The sequence below is a fragment of the Condylura cristata genome, unplaced genomic scaffold (genome assembly GCF_000260355.1).
Source record: "Condylura cristata isolate star-nosed mole 26May11 unplaced genomic scaffold, ConCri1.0 scaffold00036, whole genome shotgun sequence".
NCBI classification, from domain to species: Eukaryota; Metazoa; Chordata; class Mammalia; order Eulipotyphla; family Talpidae; genus Condylura; species Condylura cristata.
The window spans coordinates 4207704-4230720 of record NW_004567137.1 but is presented as its reverse complement, the minus strand read 5'-3'; the positions used below and the strand labels follow the sequence as shown (position 1 = coordinate 4230720).

The 23017-nt window shown below is 38.3% G+C and overlaps 1 protein-coding gene across 1 annotated transcript in view; it reads right to left on the bottom strand.

Annotated features, from left to right (window-relative positions):
- Positions 1-7134: 7134 nt before the first annotated feature.
- The window catches only part of LMNTD1 (lamin tail domain containing 1), a 36663-nt gene continuing 20780 nt past the window's right edge, over positions 7135-23017 (bottom strand). The window contains exons 5-6 of the mRNA XM_012732794.1: positions 22792-22963; positions 7135-7185 (exon numbers count right to left, since the gene is read on the bottom strand). Of these exons, the coding sequence (XP_012588248.1) occupies positions 7135-7185; positions 22792-22963 (223 nt within the window). The remainder of the gene's footprint in view (positions 7186-22791; positions 22964-23017) is intronic.

The following is a 23017-nucleotide window of genomic DNA, read 5'->3' as shown; positions in this document are numbered from 1 at the left end:
CAGGTTCAAAGAGGGTTCACTTCTATTTATCAAACTTTCCACATGTAGATAAAATTTGAATTACAATACCGCCGTCAAGGACATGATTTCTGAAACACCTGGCAATTGCAAATCTTAACAAGGTATGTATACTCTTTAGTTGCCAATGAACAAAAATAATACACCTGTCATCTAGATAGAATGGATAAATTTATAAAAGTTAAATGTGAAGCACTTACATTTGAGGTGTGGAAGAAAGAAAGCCTTGCTTTGTAGGGGCATGGCTGAGAACTAGAAACATAAAATTACTTTTTAAATTTTCACACATATCTTAAATTCAGAAAACTTTGCTTCTCTTTTGCACTATTAAGTTATTTTGCTTTTTCTTCTGGGGATATAGGGTCAACAACAACCTCTCATTCTGAGCCAGAGTCCTTGTTGAATAAACAAACAAGTACTTGTGAAACTTCTGTGATCATACTGAATACAGGGTCTACCCAGCAAGAGCATAAAAATGTGAATCAGCCCAGTAGGTCTGGAGAGGATGCCAAGGTGATGGACAGACAACCAGCTTCCCCATGACTCAGTGCCCCTGATTTTTGACTCCTGGCACTGCCAGAACACTGCAAGGCAAAGATGCCTGCCTTTGTGAGCATGGGGTGGGTTGACAGAGGTGAGCCTAGGGCACTTGGCCATGTACAGACAGAACCTGAAGTGAGCTCTAGTGAGATGTGGGGAGATGTGAGTGGGTTTCCATGGTGGGGGCAAGATAACTGGAGTCCTAGGGAACATTTGGGGCGTTGACAATTTCCATAAAATAAGGCCCTCGTTGAGGTGGTAACTGCATGTGAATACAGAAAGGGGAGGCATAATGTGAGCAAAAATCAATCAGAAGACTTAAAATACCCTAGAGTCACTTTAGGCTTCAAACTACAGGGGGCAAGATCACCGTGGGATCTTGGTGCAGATGTTTGCTTTGGCAAACAAGTAGGACAGATTTAGAAAAGCATAGTGATCAGTTTTACTGGCACATTTCCCCAAGTGTTTGAACACTTAGACTATCACTTGATCCCCCTTTTATTTGAAAATCTGACAACGTATGTTTAGACTAATTCAAGTTAACTTTTCAGTTGAGGTTCACAGCTCTTCGCTCTCCCCTTAATAGTATGTGATTTATTCATGAGGAAACAGGTGTTACATGCACAGGTTGATAATGGCTTACTACTGAATTTCTGAAAGTACCGCAACACTAACCATGGCTGCCTTTTGTGGGTATGTCAATTCTTTGTGCTATTGGGCCACGTGAAGGTGAGAAGAATTTTTGGAGGCCTATGCTGCGAGTGAAAACAAACCTTTACTCTGCAGACAAAGTTAGATATTAATCAAACAGCATATTTGTTCAATAATGTTTGGGTTTTAGAACAATATATGTGTAGCAAGAAATGCTCAGTCAGTGCCACATATTTTTGTCATTGGGAAAAAGTTTTCAAAGAAAGTATTATAAACAGCAAGTTTGCACAAGTCAAAATTTCCTGGAAATACAACCAAATGGTACAAATTCTATCTCCCTTTCTCAAAATCCAGTGTGCAATGAGTGTCCCCAGGAGTTACCACTTCCCATTTAGAACTGGGTCTCAGAACACAAAGCTGGTGGTTTGATTCAATCTGCCACTTCCATGTATCTTCTTTTCATTTCACCCTCTAAACACAGCAAGTGACCTTTGCAAAAACACTCAGAGCCTTTCATTCATTGATGCACGTGCTTCAGTTTTACCATTTCTTTCTCTGTTTTCCTGGAAAATCTTAACCTGTCTCTTAAAATTAGCTCCAGATACCTGCCTGGAAGTCTCCATTCTCTGGAAAGCCCACAGGATTTTCTATTTAGCTTTATTCAAGAACTTGACTCTACAAATATTTTGTTTTAAGACTATTTCCCACTGGCCTGTGGCTTCCATTATGGAGCAAATCATGTATTTTAAAATGCCAGTGCTTAGCATTGAGTAGATGCTCAAGAAATATTTGCTGATTATAAATGTATGGTGGAGGAAAAAATACGATCATAAAATACAAACTAAAGACAACTACGAGTCCCTCAAGGCACATCTCCAAAATTCACACAGGTATTAGTAATTCAAAAAAAAGGGGAAAGATACTGATGGGCTCTAGAATGGTGGATCAGGAATTAAGAGGTAATATATAATCTTCACAGCCAACAAATGATTCCAGGAACATTTCAAACCAGACTTTCCTTGTTGTAATTAAATTCACACTATATCTCAGATAAAGATAAGGAGGGCATAGATTCTTGCTTGCTGGGATACCGTGCTTTGAAACATGAGTCTACCAATTGAACATTATTTTCAAGCTTGTGCCAAACACTCCTAGTTGAATTTCAAAAGGCAACATCAAGTCAAAAATAAATACATAAATTTTTTTGTGATTGCTCGCAGTGAAGGTTTTAGAACAAGGCCACAATCATATTACCTAAACCAATATGAAGATTCAGTACAAAACCCCTATCAAAATCCCAATAGCATCTGTCATAGAAATAGAACAACAACATTATGAAATTTACTTGGAACTGTAGGCCTTGAATAACCAAACAATTCTGAATAAAAGGGCAAAAATGGAGGTTTTACATTCCCTGACTTCAAACTGACCTCAGCAACAGTAACCAGAACAGCATGCTATTGGCATAAACAGGCACACAGATCAATGGAACAGAATTGAAACCCCAGAACTAAACCCACACAGTATATGGAGAATTAGCATGTGAGAAAGAAGCCAAGAACAAACAATGAGGGAAACGTGTTTCTTCAATTAATGTGGTAGGAAAACTTATGCACAAACATAAGAATGAACTAGACCACCAACTCCAGACACAAAATTAATTCAAAGCAGAAGACTTTCAAGATCAGATTCCAAATCATAAAATGCATAGGCGATAACAGGTCATATGCTCTTTGACATTGGCCTTAGAGATGTCTTTGGGGATCTCACCCCATTAACACGAGAAATAAAAGAAAAATTAAATTAGTGGGACTACATAATGAAAAACTTTTGTACAACAGAAGAAACTACCACCACCACAAAAGTATGTTTCTCCTTCTAAATATGAACTCAAATTGATTGTTAGTTCAGTAATATAAAACAGTGCATGAGGTAGGTAGAAGGTAGATAAGAGTATTATCACTCACCTTTATAATCTGTTGATATTAAGGCAAAATGTGGCTACCTGGTGATCATGTGGCCCTCTTATTAAAGGAAAATTTTCGCCACTGTCTCAGTATCATACAGACACATGCACAATTGAATCAAAACAGACACCATTGTTTCCAAACAATTTCAAAACGCTTACCTTTTCTCACATTGCTGTAAAATATAAGTAACAGACTGATCATTTCATGGCATTCAACAAACTAAAACTATCTTTAGCCCAAGAAAAGCACAGTATAAGAAAAGTAAAACTTTAAAAATAAAACAAAATTCCTACTGGTATCTTGTTTGTCTTATAATGGATTCCAATGAATACGAACACACTAGAAATCGTTCAAGACAGTATTTTCATCGACATAAAGATTGAGCAGTCACCATTTACATTATCTTAAACACAAAGTCATATTGTTGCCACATATTTATAGCTTACTCAGATGGTTAGATTCTAGGGACTTGGATTGGGTGCCAAGAATGGTAGGAGTTTACCTCTGAAAGTTTTCTGGCCCTGATACCAATCTGAAAAATTGGATTTCTCTTCAAAGCTCATTGGCAATTAACCAAAAACACTTCATCATCAGAACAATGTTTATTCTTTAATCCTTTCTTTTACTGTTCCTGCCAAAATCATAAAATGTGTGTGTGCTTGTGTCTGTGAGAGAGCAGAGAGCGACAGCCACAGCGAGAATGACAGAGACAGCGAGAGAGCGAGAGAGCCCACGAGCACACTGGAGCATGCTAAGGAGTGCAGAGGTGTGACTTAACATGTTCACCTATTCAGGGGCACTTTCAGTGATATAAAAAGTCTTGGCTTGGGCTCTCCCTGGTGGTGCAATGGGTTAAAGCACCACATTATGAAGCTCTGCGAAGCCACTGCAGCACAAGTTCGATCCCCTGCCAGGGAGATGACCCACATGGTGCTGCAGACCTCTCCTGTCTCTCCCATTGCTTCCCACAGCAGTGTATTTCAGTAGATCTGCCCATTCTGCTCCCCACTTTGTCTCTGGTGAATCCTCTCACCCACCACAACTCTGGCCTGTACCCTAGTTTTGAAGCATAAAAAAAATCTTTAAAAAAAAAAAAGTCTTGGCTTTTCTGTAATTCATGGACTTAAATCATTTGTAGTTAAATGATTTAACTCAACACGAAGTAACAATGTTCATTTCTCAAATATTTTATGAAACAATCCTCACAATTCCTATAAAGTTATAATAAGCAGAGCGCTGCTGTTAACTTGCACAGGACTATGGCAAGTGGTAAATATCAGGGCCCTCAGAGCAGATAGAGCTCCCTGCTCTCTCAGGCTGCCTAAGCCTGAAAGATCAACCACAGAGCTTTCATTCACAGAACTAAGGAAAATAAAACACTCCAACCACATTCTTTTGCTTAATCCCCCGGAACGGTAATGTTTGAGAATTAACATTTAGGCTGTTAATGACTGATAGCAGCAGAGGTGGGTCTAACTCCCCACCTGTGTGCTGGTCTCTGAGCAGAGAGCTGAGGCAGCTGCAGACTGAGGCAGTGATGTCACCAACAAGGAATCCTCTGCAAATCCCAGCACTGCGCTTACTGCTTTTCTTGGTAAGGACAAAAGGTTATATTCTTTCTGAGAGTGTGCTTCACAATAGTCAGCTGTACTTAAAGGTAACCATCGTTTTGACCACCCAGGGAGGAAACGATTGTGTGGAGGAGCTCAGAGGAGATATTAAGTTATTGATAAAGTGTCCATGAATCAGATACTTGTAGCTGAAACTACACAGTCTTCAAATACAAGGAGAACTATTTGAGTTGAAACATGCTTTGGGTTTAAGAAAACTCTGCCTGCGCCCTGAAGAGGATAATTGGAAACATCTGAACCTCACATGCCACTTCTCTGTTTCTGTTACCAATCTTGGAGGGAGGGAAGCAAGCAGAAGGCTGGAGTGGGGGCGGGTCTGATACAGGTGAGATTACTTCCCCGCTAGCAATCAGAGCACTTTGGTGGGTGTGATAGCCCCGGTGGGAACACGGTAATCACAAATGGAGACTGATGGAAAAAATTATAAGCCATAAAATAAGTTCACGTCCATCATATACACTCACGCAGCATCACAGCCTCCTCACAACACCGGCTACTACAGTTTCTATAGTAACCAAGAAACAGGCAGCACAGGTCATGCAATTTAGCCAATATGTGACTCAAAGATCATGCCTATTAATTCCAAGTTCCTTAAGGTGCTATGAAAGATTTCCGAAAATACACAAGTCTAGGTGTTAAGAGTCCCAAGAATGAGGAAACAATGCCTCGGTGCAGCCTGGAGACTGGAAACTCTTCAGGCCGCTGATTCCGTGTGACTGCTGTTTCTATCATGGGGGCAAGGTGAGGGGTCCTTACTGTTTGTCTAGCACTCTGGGGTGCTGATAGGTATCTTCACCTTCCCCCCCCATCAAGTGCCTAGCCACCAACCTTTAGACACGTTCTCCTGGGACACCCTGTCTTCCCGGCGTGATGGGCACTGGAGTCACGTTTGCTTTTAAGTTTTCTCTGGCTGTAGCTTCAGGGGGAGGGCTGTCTGCCTGCGCGCTCGGCCATCGTCATGAGGTAATCTGCTCTTTACATCAAACCGAAAGTACATGACAAATTATTTTGTCAGAAAATGGATGTCTTTTCAGATGCTTCAGGCTGAGAAATGAACTACTAATTACATTTTACTAGAGGTTTTTTTTTTTTTTTACCATTTTAACTCTTAAAAAAATTATTTATTTATTCATACAGAACTGGGATACAGGCCAGAGTCAGTGAGAGGCTTCTCTGGCGACAGAGTGGGGAGCAGAGCAGGCAGATTGATAAGATACACTGGGGGGAGCAGCGGGCTGGTCAGGAGAGGTCTGCTGTGCCATGTGGGTCACCTCTGGGCCAGAGGATCAAACTCGCACTGAGGCAGCTACTGCCAGCTTGCAATGCTGCAGATTAACCTACTGCACCACCAGCCAGGGTCCCATTTTAACTCTTTTTAAAGACACAATTGAGTGACATTAAATACAATCACAATATTGTGCACCAGCATCACTATCCATTTCTAGAACTTTTTCATTATCCTGAAACAAGATTCTATACTTGTTGTGTCAGCAACACCACAGGAATAAAGAAACAGGAGTCATGGAGCAGGCTGTAGGCTGTAGGCTGCAGGCTGCTGGATGCAGAATGCTGGACACAGGATGCTGCTAAGAGCAAGATCCTGCCCTTTTCATTGACAAAGAAAGGTGAGTCAAACTGAAGTCTACCCTTAGGGCTTTAGGGAGGGTGAGTCTGCTGATGCACTCCCACCGCAGCCCATGGCGCCAATCTGACTAACCAAGCTTTCCATCCATCAGCCCCTGGGATGCCAGCCCCCGGGCATTCCTGGTCTTATCTTGTCATGTGGACCTATTGCCATCAAGTATCCTGCTCCTGTCTAACTTGAAAAGAGCCTTGTATACCCACAACTTGTTAACAGCAACTTCTCATCCCTACCTTTCCCTGGTCCCTAGAAAACTCGTATTATCCATTTCTATGAGTTGACTTATTCTCCTACCTAGATCAATGGAATCTTAGAGTACATGTCCTTTTTCTGTATGGTTTAGTCCACTAAGCATAACAATGTTTCCAAATTTCATTCATGCTGTAGCATCTATTAGAATTTCATTTTTAATAGAAAGTGCTGTTGCAAATGTACACCACATTTTAAAAATCTATTCACCTCTCGATGACATGGTGGCCACCACCTTTTGGCTCCTGTGACTAGAGCTGCAGGGGAGTACAGTATATGCTTGAATCCCTAGGAATGTGACCTTAAAATTAGAGTAAGTTTAGCTCTAGGTGTTTCGATGTAGTAAAACAAACTCAATGGTCTCCACTGGTGGATTGTTGAGTTATTTGACTTTTATTTTTCTAAACAAGTTAGGAGAATGTCCTCACCTTTCTTACTCCTCTTCACATTCCAAGGCTGCACATGCCCCATCTTCCTGCGTGTGCTATATGAATACAATAGATCAGTTTAAATTAAGCAGAGCCACAGGTATATACAGGTTTTGTTTTCAGAAACTGAAGCAAACAGACATTCTAACAGCGGACAGGTCAATATTTAAGAGTGCAAGAGAGCTCTTCATTTTTTTTTTTAAATCTCTTGATAAGACCACTAAATAAAAAGAAGGGAGAATGGCTTTTGAAAGGGTAGTTCCATCACATGATTTAATTAAAAGATCCTTATCCCTTTGCATTTCCGGTCCATGGGACGTAGTATCACAAGCTGGACAAAGAGACTATTTTGGTGGAATAGGTACCTGTAGGTAGTTTTTAAAACTTCCAACTAGTTACTCCATAGAAACCTCACTTATTATCACTTCCATTTTCGAGGAAGCTAAATTAGCCCATACTTTAAGGAGACAGATTCCAAGCGTAAAGAATCAGATCTCTATCTTCAGAATTTCTGAAGCACAAGGTTTTGGAAAAATGCATCTGCCACTATGACAGGAGCTCTAGACCTTCCAGTGGGGCCGACAAAACTGACATTAGTGATTGGGAACTTTATGTGAAGAAAGAAGAATGGTGGCTTTGCTTTTCACCAATGCTTTTCTTCTTGGCAACCTAGAAAATAAGTGTTTTCACTTGTCTTCTTTTTCACGACTCCTTTAAGAAATGGTTACATTAAAGTCCTTATGATTCTCTTTTCTAGAAGAAACCATGTTCTTGCTTGCCGCAGCTTCCTCTGCTGTATCCATGGGCCGGCTGTGCCACTTTAGTCATCCTTGTGCTCTCTAGATGTGTGGCTGACCTGCACAAAACAACCAAAATGGGGGAATTTTTGTGAAATACAATACACATTGTCAGTACTGAACCATGACAGCAATCAAAGTAGAGATGCCACAGCCGTCTCTTCCTAGGAATCTGAAATTCAGAACTGGACGTAGCAGATCTTGAACATAACCATGGATGGAGGACAGTCACAGGAGGGGTGAAAAATATGAAGATACAAATAATCCTGGGGTAAACAGCTTAATGATCCATTTCTACATATTCTCACCCTTTAGTACAAAATTATCTTTTCCATTAATATCTAAGATATCCTCTAGGTTTAAAATAGATCAAGTAACATACATGAACATGTCACTGGAAAAGCTGCTTTTTCTGTGTGCAACTGACTTGTGTCCTCTCTAGGGTCCTGGCAGGGGCCATCCCACCTGAGATGTCCTCTCTGTCCCTCTGTGTGGGAGTGGGGCTGGCACATTCATGCTTGCAGCAGGTGTTTTTTTTTTTTTTTTTTTTTTTTTTTTTTTGTGGTTTTTTTTGCTGTGGCCCTCTCTGAGCCAGCAGGGTCAGGCATCCAGATCACAGGTTCACAGTTCTTTCCACAGCTCCATCCTTCCTAACCGTCACCCTCCGGGATGTGGTGACAGACAAACTTTGAAGAAAGTAGTTCGTGGGAAGCAAATATTCATGAAACTTCAACTCACCAGAGAATTTTGGATATAGCTCACTTGGAGGACTCAGAAAGGTAAGGAGGTGGGAAGAATAAACAACATTTAGGCAGAAAACGCTGACACCAGAATGTTTAACCATTAAACATTCGAAATTCTTTCATGTTAGAGAATATAAAATATTAGCTCCTCTTTTCAGGCAGTTAAATATTGACTATTACTCACAAAAATTAGCCCTAGAAGAAAGAACTAATATAGAGGATTCTTGTCAGGGCCTCAAGGCTGGAAGGACACCCCAATTCAGACCTTGCAGAACAGTACGAGATCAGGACAGCAGAGTATCCTACACACTAGTGCTCCTGGGTATGAGAAATTTTCCCTGTCAGCTATTAGTTTATCCTTGTTTACCTAACATTTCATCTAGGGGATAGATGGTCCTAAAGTTAATATCCCATGTTGGCAGCCTGGGTCTTTATCCCTAGGTCCTTGAGGACAGTGCTATTGACAGGGGCCAAGTTCCATTTCTGTTCCTTCTCCTTTCCGGCCCCACCCTAGGTTCCTCTGAGTCTCTGAGCAACTCCAGTAGTTCATGTGGCAGCTGGCAGGCACAGGGAAGTGATCTGCCCTTCTAGAGTTCTCAAATTTGTGGAAAGTTCTATTCTGGAGGCAATCTGTGGCAGAACCCACCTCTCTGGTTCACAGACACCCAATAGAATTCCCACACACTCCTGCCAAGTTACTGGGGAAAGGAACATCTGAGAGCTGTGACTCTAGGTACAGCTGCATGGTTTTAATTAGTTGTAGCATAGAAATGTGATTAGCAGTCAAAGACACCTGAGACTGAGCTTTAATTTGCCATGTTTGAGCCAATAATTGGCACTTTGTTAAATTAACGATTTTGGAAATAGAACCTGATTCTTTATTGCTAGATAGAGCAGTCTTAGTCTTCTCACATAACCAACACCTTTTTTGTCAGTGGTGGTGAATAAAAGTATCTTTTCTAGTCCTAGTTATTGATACTTTTTCCTTTCTGACATGTTTGAGGAGCAATATAAGACAAGGATGATCTCAGTGTTTGATTAGCATAGTGGTGTGGAAGAGCTTTGACTTCACACCAGGGATTCTCATCTTAGCTCTGAGTCTTACTATCTACATGCCTTTGGGTAAGCCATTACATCTCATTGAGCTAAAGTTTCTTCAACCATAAAATGGAGATAAACTATCAGCCCACCTAGCTGGCTCAAACAAGGCAATCTGAAAATCATGGAATGCTATACAAGTGTGTACTGTAACAAGTCTCAAGGAATGGCCACGAATATCAATGAGAACTGAATGAAGACTTTGTCCCTGAACAAGAATCTATTAGCAGACGTGCCAGGCTCAGAGCTGACTGCAATAGAGAACTCACTTCCTCAAAAAAGTTGTATTTGTCTATCAGGAAAGAAGACAACCTTCAGAGGACTAGAATTTTTCAAAACAGGGTAGGTAAAAGCAAACCAACAAATCACACCTACTCATGAGTCTTCCCCAGAGAGGATTATTGAACAAATTTGTGACTATAGCAATTAAGCAAAATAACTGAGGAAGAACAGCAGAAGCTAAAAACCTGTTCCAAAATCATGTTACTCATTAAACAATGAGAAGACTCAGAACAATTTTTTTTTCTAACAAAAAAATCTTGTTTAACTGTATAATAATGTGCCAGCTCATATGTGGTTATGTGCCAACTAATGCAGATTTGGGATTCAGGCTAATTCCCTCTGCCTGTAAGGAATAAAGGGAATTGACTTGTGGAAGTGCTGGCTGCTAATGTGTGTGGCAGATTTCAGACTGTGTTCTTTGCTTTTCCACAACCTCCAGGTTCAGTGGGTCCACAGAAGTCTAAGAAGTGTGGGAACATGAATTATTTTCCTGGGGGCCAAGGCTGGCCTCTCAAGCTCTTGGCAGTTCCAAGGGCTGATTTAGCTTTGGGGTCTGTGGTTGATCACCAGGTAAATTTGTAGAACTTGGTACAGATTTAGTTCCTCTGATCTTAAAATGAGGTGACTGGGATGAATCCCTTTATGTTCCCATGTTCCTATATGAGCTGTCTATAAAGCTCCTCAGAAAAAATAGGGAGATGGTGGGCCTCACATCTTTAGGAAGCTGGACTTGAAAAAGAGAAGGTGACCTTCAGAAAAGTAGATGATGATGATTAGGGAAAATCTAAGGAGAGATAAGCTGAAAGAAATTGGGCAGCTGAGCAATTACAGAAAACCCAAAAGGTTGGTTCACAGATGTGGGTGACTGGGGGAATGAGGAGCGGTCAGCAGGCTGGGTGGAAAAGTAAAATTAAGTCATTTCTGAATGCCGAGGCCAGAATACTAACAAGTTAGGGGTTGGATGAACTGTAGTTTTAGTCTTTAACCAAGGAATGAAGCTAGGGTTTAGTCAGGAGAAGAGCAAGAAAATATATAAATGGACAGTTTAGGGACTTGGGAAGCAAAAGTAAGTCAGGTAGAGGAGGACGCCAACCACAAAGAGTCCCTGAGCAACCTAGCATGGTGTGATTAGCTCTTATAAAGAGAAAGCCACGGAGATTTCCTCAATTACTGAGATGTTTGTATCAACACAGGCTGGATGAGGCAATTGGCAAGTCACTGTTTAAAGGCAGAGTCTATTCTTCAGCTGGACAGCAGAGGTCAGAATTTCTAATCTCCACCATCAGGGAAGATACACAATGATAGAACATCTGCAGACTCCAGTCAGAATCACTTTTTGATATACTGTTAATGCTGCTCACAGGAATCAGAATGTATTGGCAAAGTTAGTTGCAGTTACTTTTTGCGTATGGACATGACTTGGGATTTCTTTCTCTCTTACTTGTCTATCATCAAGGAAAGGACGAGGGATATTTCCATGTCCCATTCTAAAAAATAAACAACAGGGAAGACAAAAACTTATGGCTGAAAAGCCACACATATGTGTAACAAAATTAGTGACTATAGGGTATATGAGAACAAAACATACTTTGATGGTTCTTAAAGCTATATTTGCAAATTGGTCATTATTTTTCTGAAGAGAAAGTAAAGGTGGTACTCACCATTAAAGGTTGAGCTGACTGACTATTGTTTTTGTAACTCAGTTGTCCTTTTCTTCTTGGTCCCTGTAAACACACACACACACACACACAAAAGATTAGGATAATGGGTTAGGAATTCAGTCCAATATTCTCAACGTTGATCTTCTCCATCTAAGCAAATCCTAGAATAAATAACAAAAGGATTATCTTTCATGAAGAAGAAATCTAAGGTTTAAGGATAATATTTAATGGTAATTTGAACCAAGAGCTTTAAAAGCCACTTGAAAAGTATTATTTGGTTTTTAAGACCAACTTTTCAAGGAATCGTTTTAAAAAGACAAGATTTTAAGAAATAACTCATCAAAACTTTGAGAGAAGAAATATATATCTGGAAGGTGAAATAGATATATATATACATATATATATATATGTATATATATATATACATACATATATATTTTTTAAATTGAAGTTGCAGAATAATTTGTCCATCTGTAAAATTCCTCAGATGCTTCCTCCTCTTCCAGATGGTGAAGAGAGGAATGGAAGGAGGCACAGGAATCAGGCTTCCTAAGGGGATGGGTATGAGGAGGTGTGCACAGAAACAGATGCTGAACACCTGCCATTTTTGCCAACTCTATTCTGGTGACAAAAGAGGGTGACCTTCCTTATAGCCATATGCTTAATGCAGGATTGACAGCCACTTGTTAAATTCAGCTTTTACATAGAAAACCAATATATCAAACCAAAATAGAGGTGAGTGGAATGATCCCAAGTCCAAATTAGTTCTAGCTCAGAGATGACAAACAAGCAAAATAATATTCTAGGCATAGACAACAATAAGCTTCTCTGGAAAAAAAAGAAAGAGAGAAAAAAATAACTAACTCTGGGCAAACTCCTCCATCCTGCCTAACCCTTTTCTCTGTAAGAATGATCAAGCTAAGTTCCTAGTGTTTAATTAATAAGAAATGATTATCCAGAAGCTGGTTGTAAAAATGTGACCTGAAGGAAGATTAACAAAGATTCCTGGTGTTTTCTTAGTGCAGTGGTTTTCTTCATCAGTAATAGGTTTCTGAACCTAGTGAGTCAAGATGCTACTTGGCACATCAGAGTAAACATTCTAAATAGTGAGTTAAAGACCTAGCATATAAATAGGCTTCTGAGATGTTCTCCTTTCTGAAGACAGTGACTTAGAGAGAAAAAGAACTCAGCTCATCACCTCTGGAGCAATGTGTTGGCATGAAACATACCTTGTAAATATTTTATGTATGTTCTTTCAGGCACACTAGCTTGAAGATGAAGGTTGTGCAATGCACTGTGAAAGCTTGTCCTTTGGCAAAGTTCTGTACCTTAGGATGAAAAGCAGTCATAGAAAATTCCTGTCTATAATTTCTCAAAATTTAATGACAGGATTATCAGTAGTAATGATGTTTATTTCAATTCTGTGGGCGATGGCGATTTTATGAGTTATTTGAACCTGAAACATTTAGCACCTAGTCACTTTAGTCTGAATATATGATTTTCTGACATGGTACTTCTTGTGTGAAGAAATGAACCATTAGTGACACACATTTCCATAAATGAGAATATAATCTTTCATAACTGAAGGACAATTAAATTAATATACTCTGCATTGTAAAGTTAAAATATTTTGAAATAAAAGAGCTAGTCATTAAGTTACCCAATTGTTTTGTCACTAGGAATTCTTTGTATGGTCATTAAAGAAACCTTTATTCCAACTGTAAGAAGAGACACATCAATGGTTCTCACTGTCTATTCTTTTGTAAAAATGTCATGCTCAATATGGTGATATTAACTCTAAATTTTCTGGAAATAAGTAACAGAATATATTAATTGCCATTGAATATGTGCTGTAATACAATTTTCCTTTTATAGAAAAGCTATTAAATTCTGATGATACTATGTGATAACAAAAAATTAGACAGAAATCCTTGTCTTTTAGCAATATTATTTGAAACAATTATTTTTCTATTCAGTCTGATTATAAGAGGATAAACAGACTTCTTTGTTTAAAATTTTCTACATACCAATAACTACAATTTCTAATAGCTACATTACTGAATAATTCTGTCATCTATGTGAATGTATAAACATAATATTAAATTAAAATCTACCCATAGAGGTGTCACTTTCAACATTGAAAATTCTTAATCTGATAAATTTAAACAATACAATGAAAATTTAAATATCAATAAATAGAACAAATCCTTACATGAAGGATACAGAAAGAAAATTTGTGCCAAATTTGTGTGTTTTTCTTTGTTACCAGTAAGGACTGGTAAAGGAAAAAAGGATTTTTAAGGGAAAAAAATACTTCGATCTCAGGCAAGTCAGGCCTGTTGAGCTGTGGTGAAAAAATGTCCACAGTCTGATTAAAGTGAAATTCCATATATGTGATTTTAATAAGAAGCTCATGCTAATGAGATTTTGAATGTTTCACTCCTGCACAATATCACTTGTGTTCTAGTTTCATTATTTTCTAATAAATGGATTTTATAGTGTGACTCTGCAGCCCTCAGGATAAAGGAGCATTACTATTATTATTACTACTAGAAAAACACCCTCAGGGAAGAAAGTGGCAGCTACAGAGCCCACAATTAAAATGAACCCCAGTGAAGGGTGCAGTGTGGATCACAGATGATGAATACAGAGTGTCGCAAACCTTCAGCTTAAAACAATGCCTGTGGAAACACTCTCTTCAGGCTCATTTCCACATTTTACTTGAGAGACAGAAGAAAACTGACAAAGGTGTCCACAGTCTGGCAACTAATCTCTGCAAGAACAAAGTGCATCTTCTTCAGGTGCAGGACAGTCATGCAATACCATGCACACCAGTGTGCTTTGTCCTGAGGCTCTGCAGCCTTCGTGACAGCCACATCAGCAGCTGTGCTGGGTACCTGGCCTCTGCACCCTGAGAGGTCCATGTGCTACCCCATTCCATCAAAAATGACTTTCCTGTCTTTCAGATTTTCATGGAGAAAAATTTCAAGCATACAGAAAGTCTGATAGAATAATAATAGATCCAAATCTGTCTACCTGTATCACCAAGATTCAGTCATTAATATTGTTCCATACTTGTCTGTGTTTATATCATCAAGCCATTAGAAAGTAAGGAGTGATGCCTGGGAGAATCAATGCATCAACAACCACAAAATATAAAGGCAAAGAACGGTGACTTCTCTGTCTAGTCTTCATTCTGTGTTCAACTGTACCAATTCTTAAAGATGTTCTTCCTGGCTGTGATTTTGTTGTCTTTTTAACAGCAGTCCATTAAAAGATACTAAATGATGTGATGCTGCAGGCCATCTGGTTCAGACACAACTGAACAGCTGCTGACTCAAGATCATCTCTCTTACTTAACAGGGATCAGTCTGGAGATGCGCTAGCTCATAGCCTTAAAGGGGATTCTCCATCCTGAACACGTGGCCCACTCTGTGGAGAGATGGCTCTCCTACACTGCCACCATGGCTCAGGGAAGGAATGGGGCACACACCACCCCACAGCATGATCCAGATATCACCAACATCATTTCCTCACACCTTCCATATATGCATGGTAGACACAGGGTCCCACCAAGCTGCAGCAGAGAGTGAGAAAAGTCTTTACTCTTGGTAAAAGTGTGTCTAGGTGTTCCTGGACCATGGTTCTTGTGTCTAAGGAACAATGTTTTAGAGGAAGTGATTAGCTATCTGTTCCAGAGATGTTCCTGGAAATGACTAACTGGAAGTGACCAACTACAGTAAGTCCACACCCTAACATTGATGATAGGTTCTTAGAAAATGTGAGTACAAGTGAGATCAAGGTGAGCCTAGGCTAACCGATATAAACAAGAGTTAGGTTTCTGATGGTTTATTTCTAGTTACAAAAATATGACCAAACTTCTAAATGAAGACCTAGATCACTTCTAATCTTAAACATTCATTTTGACCATTTATTTCCAATTCCCTATTTCAGTTCAGGGTCCTAGGTAGCTGGATACTGTTTGTCAGATTAAGGAGATTCTTTCTGGCCCTCCCTGGTGGCGCAGTGGGTTAAAGTACAGCACTGAGAATCTAAAGCCACATGTGTTCGATCCCCGCCTGCCCCGGAGGTGACCACATGGCGTGGCAGACCTCTCCTGGCCCACCCGCTGCTCCCCTCAGCAGTGGACTTCGTTGATCTACCTGTTCTGTTCCCCACTCTGTCTCTGATGAAGCCTCTCACCGCCCCTGAGCCTCTGGCCTGTACCCCAGTTCTGTATGCACAAATAAATAAATCTTTAAAAAAAAAAAAGGAGATTCTTTCTAATATAATGTCCTAAAGTATGTTCACTTTGGGGCATTGAATTTTATCAAGTTTTTTTTCTAGGTTATACTAATATTTTTTCTTGATTAATTGCTGAAGCTCAAACCAATCTTGCATTCCTAAAATAAACAACATTTATTCTCCCCCAAATAACCCACGTATAAAGAGGATATCACAATGAAAACTAGAATATATTTTTAGCTGAATGATAGTGAAAATATAACCTATGTCATGTCATAAACACGACATTCCCATACTATTCTTTCAATCTATCTTTATTATGATACACATCCTCGAGTCATTAAGTTCTAACATAAAATTATTAGTTTTACAGCTTACTAGGCAAAGTACAGAATTTTAACTCCTTTGAACCTCTCCCAACTTTTGTACTATTGGGACTGTACCCCCCAAAAGATATGCTGACGTCTCAGTCCCTGAACCTGTGAATGCGACCTTATGTGGAAATGGATGGCATCGAGTGAAGATGTCATACTAGTTCAGGATGGGTTCTTAGAAGAGGAGGGACACTTGGAGACTGATACACAGGACCAAAGTCCACATCAAGATGGAGGCAGAAATTGCAGAGAATGCAGCTCCACAGAGTGCCTGCATTTGCCACAGGGAGAAAGGCAAGGGAGGCTAGTTCCCCCGGGCCTTCAGAGACAGTGTTCTGACACCCTGAATTCAGAATTTTAGTCACCTGAACTCTGTGAGAACAAATTAAGCCCAGATTGTGGTATTTCATTATAGAAGGCACATGAAATGAATACAGTTGCTATATATTTAAATTCTACATAATTTAATATACTATGAAACAATAACAGTAAGTAATAAGTAGTGATATTGTAAATAGTGAGTATTCATTTATGTTCACCTACATTTTGACTCTGCATTTTTCTTCATGTCTTTCTACATTTTTGTGTATCTTTCTAGCATCAGTTCGCTTTTCTTAAGTATTTCTGTAAGAATTTCCTCATTATGGGTTGAATTTTCTGTTTTGTTTCTTTGAAAAAGTCTTTCTTTCACCTTCACCATTTAAAGAAAATTTTACTAGTTATTAAAATTCAGGTTAGTAGTTATTTTAACATATTAAAATACTGAAGATTTGTTCTACTGTCTCCTAATTTCCATTGTTTGGTTTTCTGAAATTTTACTATAATATACATAGGTATGGTTTTTATGTTTTATGCTTTGAATGTTTTTACTTGAGATTCATCCTTCTTGGGTGGGTGACTTGATGTTGCTGAATTATTGTCTCTATTTCCTTAAGTACTAGTCCTGCCCCAGCCTTCTTTCCTTTCCTTCTGTGATTACAATTACAACTTTACTAGACTTGTCCTTTTCGTTCTTTTTATCTTTCTAGATTTTGGAATATTTTCTCCTTTGCCTAACTTTTAGCATGGCTTCCAAAAGTCCCTTTAACACAGTTCTAAATTTCTGAGATACCTGCTTAAAAGCTTCCATGGCTTATTTTCTGTTTGTCTTTCAGAGAAAAGGATACTAAAAATGTAATATTTAACTATTGTATGTCACACACTGTGCATGATGCTGGGAACAAAACACAAAACAAGTAAGCAGTGCAGAAGCTAGTTTATCCTTTTAGAGCCTGTAGTCCAATGACTAAAAAATTGAATGAAATACAACAAATGCACCTAGTTCGATAGAGGACATACAGGATGTCACTGAGAGCACATATTAGGAGCATAAAACTTTTGGCCGGTGAGGGTCAGAGATGGATTTCTGGAGGTAGTGAACTTTCAAGACTGGAGAAGAATTATACATGTGCAGACAGTGGTGAGATAATTTGTGAAGGCCTGGAGGTAGTTATGTCATGCTGCAGGAACTGGAAGAACATCAAGATGTTTGAAGCAAGAATGCAAGAGTCAGTCTAAAAAGATACTTAAACAGTTTCATAAGTTTGGACTTCATCAGGAGACAAAGGGGGAGAAATAAAAGTCTTTCAACACAGAAAATGAAGAGAGATGTTTTGGATAAAATGAGATTCTGTGAATGATTATGGGTGGGAGATAAGAGAGAAAAAGGCATAGAGAAAGACGATTAGATCCTGGGGTGGGGTGGGGGAAGATATGGCAGGGCGGGTGGCGGGAAGTGGAATGAGAAACTTTAGGGGAAAAGAATATGATGAGTTTTATTTAGGATATGTTGGGTAAGAACCAATTGTGAGGCATCCAAGAAGATATTATAGGGAACTGACCCCAGGAATAAGGAGTTCAGAATGGAAATAATATTTTGGAAGATTTCCTATTCTGATTCATTTCCCACATTGCTTTCAAGTTTTCAAACACAGATCTAACTAAATGAAACACCTGCTTAAAAACCAGCAGTGTTTCCTCACTGCAAATATCTTTTAAATCTGTGCAGATCAAACTTGGCAGTCTGACAAGTCAAGAATCACTTAATATTTCTACTGTATACAGTTTCCCACTGTTCTCTGGACACATAAAGTTTGTTTTTACCTCTGCATACTTCTTAAAGATGTGTTTTTTTTCCTACTCCCACCCTCTTTTCAACCACAATAACTCTTCTTCACCTTTCAATAACTTTCCATTGCCCTCATGTTACTTTCAAGTTCTTTTAAAGTGGCATTTTTAAACAGCAGATCTCATTCCTTTTATTGATTATGAAATTAATGTAGCTGGCATGGCAACTAGAACTTGAAATAGAAAAGAGAATATCAACATACCGTATGTTAAGAAAATTAAGTACTGTCTTTTGAAACTTTCGCTTCAGTTATATATGTACATATGTATACGGGTTTTGAGTACTGATGTAAAGTGTATTTGCTGCAGTAGTTTATGATAAAAAATATTTGAATGTCATTATTCCTACTACTTTTGGTTGCTTTGCTATTATCTATCTCCCTAAAGAGAGAAGGCTTTAATTGTTCTTGTGGTTCTGGAACTATAACTGTGACTCATGTGGGTTCTTAGTCATTGTGAATACATACTTTATGGTAGATAATTCAGAAGATTTGCTGAAACAAGATCAACATAAAAATATAAAAACTGATATAAAGAAAAAGCATTATCAAAATATCATCATCAACAACAAATGAAAATACCTACCTGGGTGAAAAAAACTGATAAAATATTATCAAAGGACATGAAAGAAATGTGAGTGGGCAAATGCACTTATATATCATGACTCAGTATTATAAAGATGTGATCTCTCTCTTGACTTATAAAATCCTTGTCCTTTCAATCAAATTAAAAATAGCATTGATATTCTGTATTACACTTGACAAGCTAGTTTATTGTGTAGAGGAGTAAAAGTTTAAGAAAAACCACATGATACTAAGAAAAAAAAGTGATAATGAAGTGCAAGGAAGCAAAAGAATTAGTATATATAAATAACAATCCGAATAGCATTATTGTTTAAGAGCCAGATCAACAGAAAATTCTAGAAAGCACAGACCCAGACTCCAATATGTGGAAGGAGTCAGATTTGAGTTACAAAAAATCCATGTGCAAATAAACTGTATTGCAACAAATGGCTTTCCATATAGGAAAACATTAGATCAACATTCCACACAACACAGAAGCAAACCCCAAATGCATTCAATACACACACAATTTGAAAACAGAAATAAATATAAGCAAATAAACTGTTATCATGAGAAAGTTTCCTTTTTCAAAGTATGAAAACAACCTGATTATTAAAAAGGAACTTCCTATTAAAACCACAGTGGCCGCTAGTTAATATCCATCAGCTTCACAAATAATTTAAAATTCTGATTGTAAAGTTAAATGAGAATACAGGAAACAAAAATTCTTTTCCAAAGGTGGTGGGAACATGAATTAGTAAAAATTTCTCTAAGGCAACTGGCAAACTCTAATAAAGTTAAAGATGCATGTATTACACAAAAGAGCAAATGCGTAGGAATTTTAGAGAAGTTAGAGGTTTGTTATAAACTGCCAAGAAACCCTGGCACTTGGGTAAAATAATAATGCTGTGGAGCAAATCATTACAGGGGAATGACAAAACATGGCAAATTGTGTAATGAAATGCCATATAGTAGGCCTGGTGACTGAACTGTCATGATAATTAAATCCCCCAATTATCCTATTAAAAGCCAAAAAAGCAATCCTATTTAGCAGGGTGCTATTTATGTAAATTAAAAATGCACCAATTATATTATACTTACTTTATAGTTATACATATATGTAATTAAAGTATAAAATAAAGAACTACTTATTCCAATTTCATATCAGAACAGGAAAGAAAGTCAAAGTGGAGATTTCTTGAAATGTGAAGTAATAGGATTAAACACTTACATGCAGGACTCCTGCATGATTAGCACATGGTGCTTTTTACATTATCCACTATATTTTCCATGTTTTGACATATTTCACAAAACAAATTGGGCTTGGCATGACTTAGTCACATGATGCGTAGATGTTTCTTTACAATTACCTTCATTGGTAAGTCTGCAGGTTCCTCTACAATGGATTTGAGAGACCCAGTTAAAAGCAAACCAACTCTTCCCATATACACAACTTAGATCCTTTCTTTTTCCACATAAATAAAAAAGGCCTATTTACTAGTGTAAGGGAATGGAGCCAGGCTGAAAAACCTGTGGACAAAATGGACAGATTTTTGCTTTTTCTCTTTTTTTTCTTGGCATTCACTGAGGAGTGTGTTAAAGCTAGAAATTGGTTCAAAGGTGAGCAGGGTCAGGATAGTTAACAAAATCAGTAGTTTCCCTTGAAGAAATTATGTTAAATGTTTTTCCAAGAAAATGAATGGCTGATACAGAGATTGCTGTTATGCAGGCAATCATCAAGGAGCCAGGTCTGACCTCGCTGACCTCTTTGTGGACCACAATCCAACTTAAAAAAAGCTCTTCTAATTTGCATGCCTATCTATTCACATTGAAAATTTAATGAATGGAAACTTTAAAGAGCATATAATAGTGAGCAGAAACCCTAAAGGTATCAAAAGAACTAGCTTTTAAAATTACTATTACAGAACAGAACAAACAGTGAAAAGTTTTGTGTTCAAATGTTGTTGAATAATCCAGGAAAGTTGCCACCAGTACAGAATAGTGTATCAAGAAAATCTGAAAGGAAGTTTCTCTGGAAAAAAAGTTGCTCTGAATGGATACAGTGGGCTCTAGTTAATTGGAGAAACCATAAAAAATGTACTTCTTGAGAGTCTTACACTCAAGTAATACAGTATGGATGTTTATATATCATAAAATAAAATTATGCCTGAAAGGGCCCAGATCTCTTACTATACAAATGAAGAAACTCAAGCACTAAGATATATGGTATTTAAATTTTTTTCATTAGTAAAAATTACACATATATACTTTTTATGTCCTATGTGACAACTTTTAAAATTTTTAAAAGTATATTTATAACATCGTCCTTCATTTGTGTGCAATATATGATTTCCCCATGAAATTCCCACCACCAGTTCTCCTGCGCACCATCACATAGTTCCTTGTGATCTTTCTCCTCCAGATCCTTCTCCCTCCTCCCCCACTATAGAATGTCTCTGCTCTGTAGTTGCCTGGTGATTTTGATTTTCACTTTTTTTGCAGCAATTCTACTCCTAGGAATCTACCCTAAGGGCACAAAACACTAATTAAAAAGGACAGCTGCACTCCTTTGTTTATTGCAGAAAAACTTAAATTACAATAGGTAAACTATGGAAGCAACCCAAATGCCCCAAAATTAATGACTGGATCAAAAACATGTGGTATATTAACACAATGGAATATTACTCAGCAATCAGAAAGGATGAACATATGCCCTTTGCAGCAACATGGATGGAGCTGTAAAGGATTATGCTCAGTGAAATAAGCCAGAAAAAAGAAAAATCTCAAATGGTCTCATTTATAGGAGGAATGTAGAGGAACCAAATATGGAATCGGGAACAAAAAAAAAGTTACAGCATTTAATTTTTTCAAGTAGAATATATTCAGGAATTAACAAAATTTCCATTATCCCACTATATAAAACAATATTTGGGAAGTCTGTTTCAATGATCTGTTAGCACACTAACACAGCAGTTTTCATACAGAATCCTGTGACTGGAATGAGATGTCCCAGAGCCCATGGTAAAGGATGGGGATAGGATAGGGTGTGTTCAGGGAAGGACCCTTCCTCTTCCACTTGGACAGGTCTACTTTCAGCTAATTGATATATTGGGGTTCTGCTCAAGATTTCATCTTAAAGAGCATTCCCTTTGCTAAATAAAACTGCAAACCATTATAATTTTAGGATGTAGTTGCTATAGGTATGAGGCTTTGCCAAAGCTGATATGGTCTAATCAGCTCTACTTAAACCTTAGGGGCATCTGATGAATCTCATGGACTATGTCCTTAGAAACATTATAAGGCATAGATTTTTGCACCAAATTTAGTAAGTTTATAGATTTCTTAACATTGATTCAGAGATCCTAGGATAATAACACCAAGCCTGAAAGCTTTATCTAAAGGACAGAAATAAACTTCTGCTTGAATAAGAGAATTTGAGAATAAAATAAAGTACATTTGGAAAATATGGATCATTTTTAGCACAGCATGACTTGTAGGACCAGCTTTTCTCATGTAATGGAAACCAAAAACTACCCTTGACTAGACTTGAAGAAAGCTACACTCTTGCTGACCACACTGTTCTTTAGAATCGTTGATTCATACAACAGACATTTATCAAGAACAGAAGACAATGCCAGAGCAAATCTAAGTGAATGCTTCACATACTTGCTTTTGAAACACTGCAGATAAAAACAGGTTTTATTCGCAAAATTTACCACTTAAACTCCCTTACCTGGGTGCGGTCAGGCCTGGCTGACTGAGGCTGTGGTTGTCTGTTAGAGCTTCTCTTAGCCAAGCTGGCATTGAAAGGTTCAATTAAAGTACAGTAGGGATGTGCAGGGACATCAGGACTACAGCACCAAGGGCTGCGAGTGGGGAACAGTGTTGGTGGGATTTCCTTTTCTCTGTTAAAAAAAAAAGAAATTGGCCCTCCCTGGTGGCGCAGCGGGTTAAAGCAC